At 53.2% G+C, this 1217-nt stretch overlaps 1 protein-coding gene across 1 annotated transcript in view; it reads right to left on the reverse strand.

Annotated features, from left to right (window-relative positions):
• Nucleotides 1–695: 695 nt before the first annotated feature.
• LOC113211838 (juvenile hormone esterase-like) overlaps nucleotides 696–1217 on the reverse strand; it is an 84798-nt gene continuing 84276 nt past the window's right edge. Inside the window, exon 12 of the mRNA XM_052271925.1 lies at nucleotides 696–938. Coding sequence (XP_052127885.1) covers nucleotides 788–938 — 151 coding nt within the window. The 3' untranslated portion in view covers nucleotides 696–787. The remainder of the gene's footprint in view (nucleotides 939–1217) is intronic.

Genomic DNA, 1217 nt, shown 5'->3' on the forward strand with positions numbered 1-1217 from the left:
TAACCAGCGGGTGCACCGTGAATAGTCGAAGTTGATGCCCCCTCGTGTACAACATTGTACGTAATTATGCATAATATCGCTTAAAGTTGTGCGTACATTACGTATGTGCATAGTTGTACGGAGGTATGCGTAATCTCTCTACGAGTGCGTTCTCTCTGCGACTTCAACTCGTATGTAGACTGACGTGGTCGCTGTGTCCAGTTGCCAAAGTGTGCAGTGTGCAGTGCAGAGGAGCCGCTGGGCTCCGGGGGTTCCGAGGCCGCCCTATCGTGCTCCTCTTCAGCTCTCAAGTGCGCCGGTCTATGGATTAGCGCTAGCCCCCGGCCGGGGTTTCCTAGAAAGGAAAATACCCCGACTACCCGGGGCTCTCCAGGTGAACCGAAAGCGTACTGGGGTCGCTCTGTTCCTCCCGGAGCGACTTGAAAACATACTCAGGTCGCTCTGTCCGCGCATGGAGCGACTCGATTACGGACAAAGGTCGCTCCGGCACGAACCTCCGGCGAATCTTGGCGATACGTCGCCCAGGAGCCTGACGAACCTCGGCGACCCATCGGCGCACCGAGCGCGACCCTCCGCGAACCGATAGCTTACAGAAAGCATACCAAAAGCATACAAATCTTTTTGCGTCGGGTAAGGGAGTGGGAAGTGGGAGGTTCGTTTTGTATTGTTGTGCCGTTTGTCTGACGTTTGAAGTCTTCCAGTTTTGCTTCTTTATTTAGTTTCCAATTGACAAGAACGGAATTATTTCAATTTCTTCAAGCTGCTGAGCGCACATAGATGTAATTTTTCATGATGATTTAGTTCGACGGATGTCAAACACCTGTTTCCAGAGTGCTGCTTGGCCACCATACGCTGTTGCAATCATTGGCGTACTTCCATTGATATGAACGTATGGCGTTGTTGACGACTCTCCGCAAACGGCTCGTGATCCGGTTGTGCTACAATACGCAAAGACGTTAACCACGTATTACATATGAAATGTGCAAGGGACACTTCCCGTTTCTGGCAGCGTTAGTATTATAGCTAGCTATATGTACTCCAGACCACTCGCGTAACAGGCTTCAGCTGCAGATTGGCCTGGGTGCGGTGGTCGCCAACAAGCTGAGCCCGCTCTTCCGCCAAACCAAGTTGCCAGCTCCGCTTCGCTCCACCGGCAACTCGGTTCGGCAGGGAGCGGGCCCAGCTTGGCCTGCCGGCGGCGTTTGGGACGGGCCTTC

Source organism: Frankliniella occidentalis, unplaced genomic scaffold (assembly GCF_000697945.3).
Source record: "Frankliniella occidentalis isolate FOCC.00 unplaced genomic scaffold, Focc_3.1 Scaffold179, whole genome shotgun sequence".
NCBI lineage: Eukaryota > Metazoa > Arthropoda > Insecta > Thysanoptera > Thripidae > Frankliniella > Frankliniella occidentalis.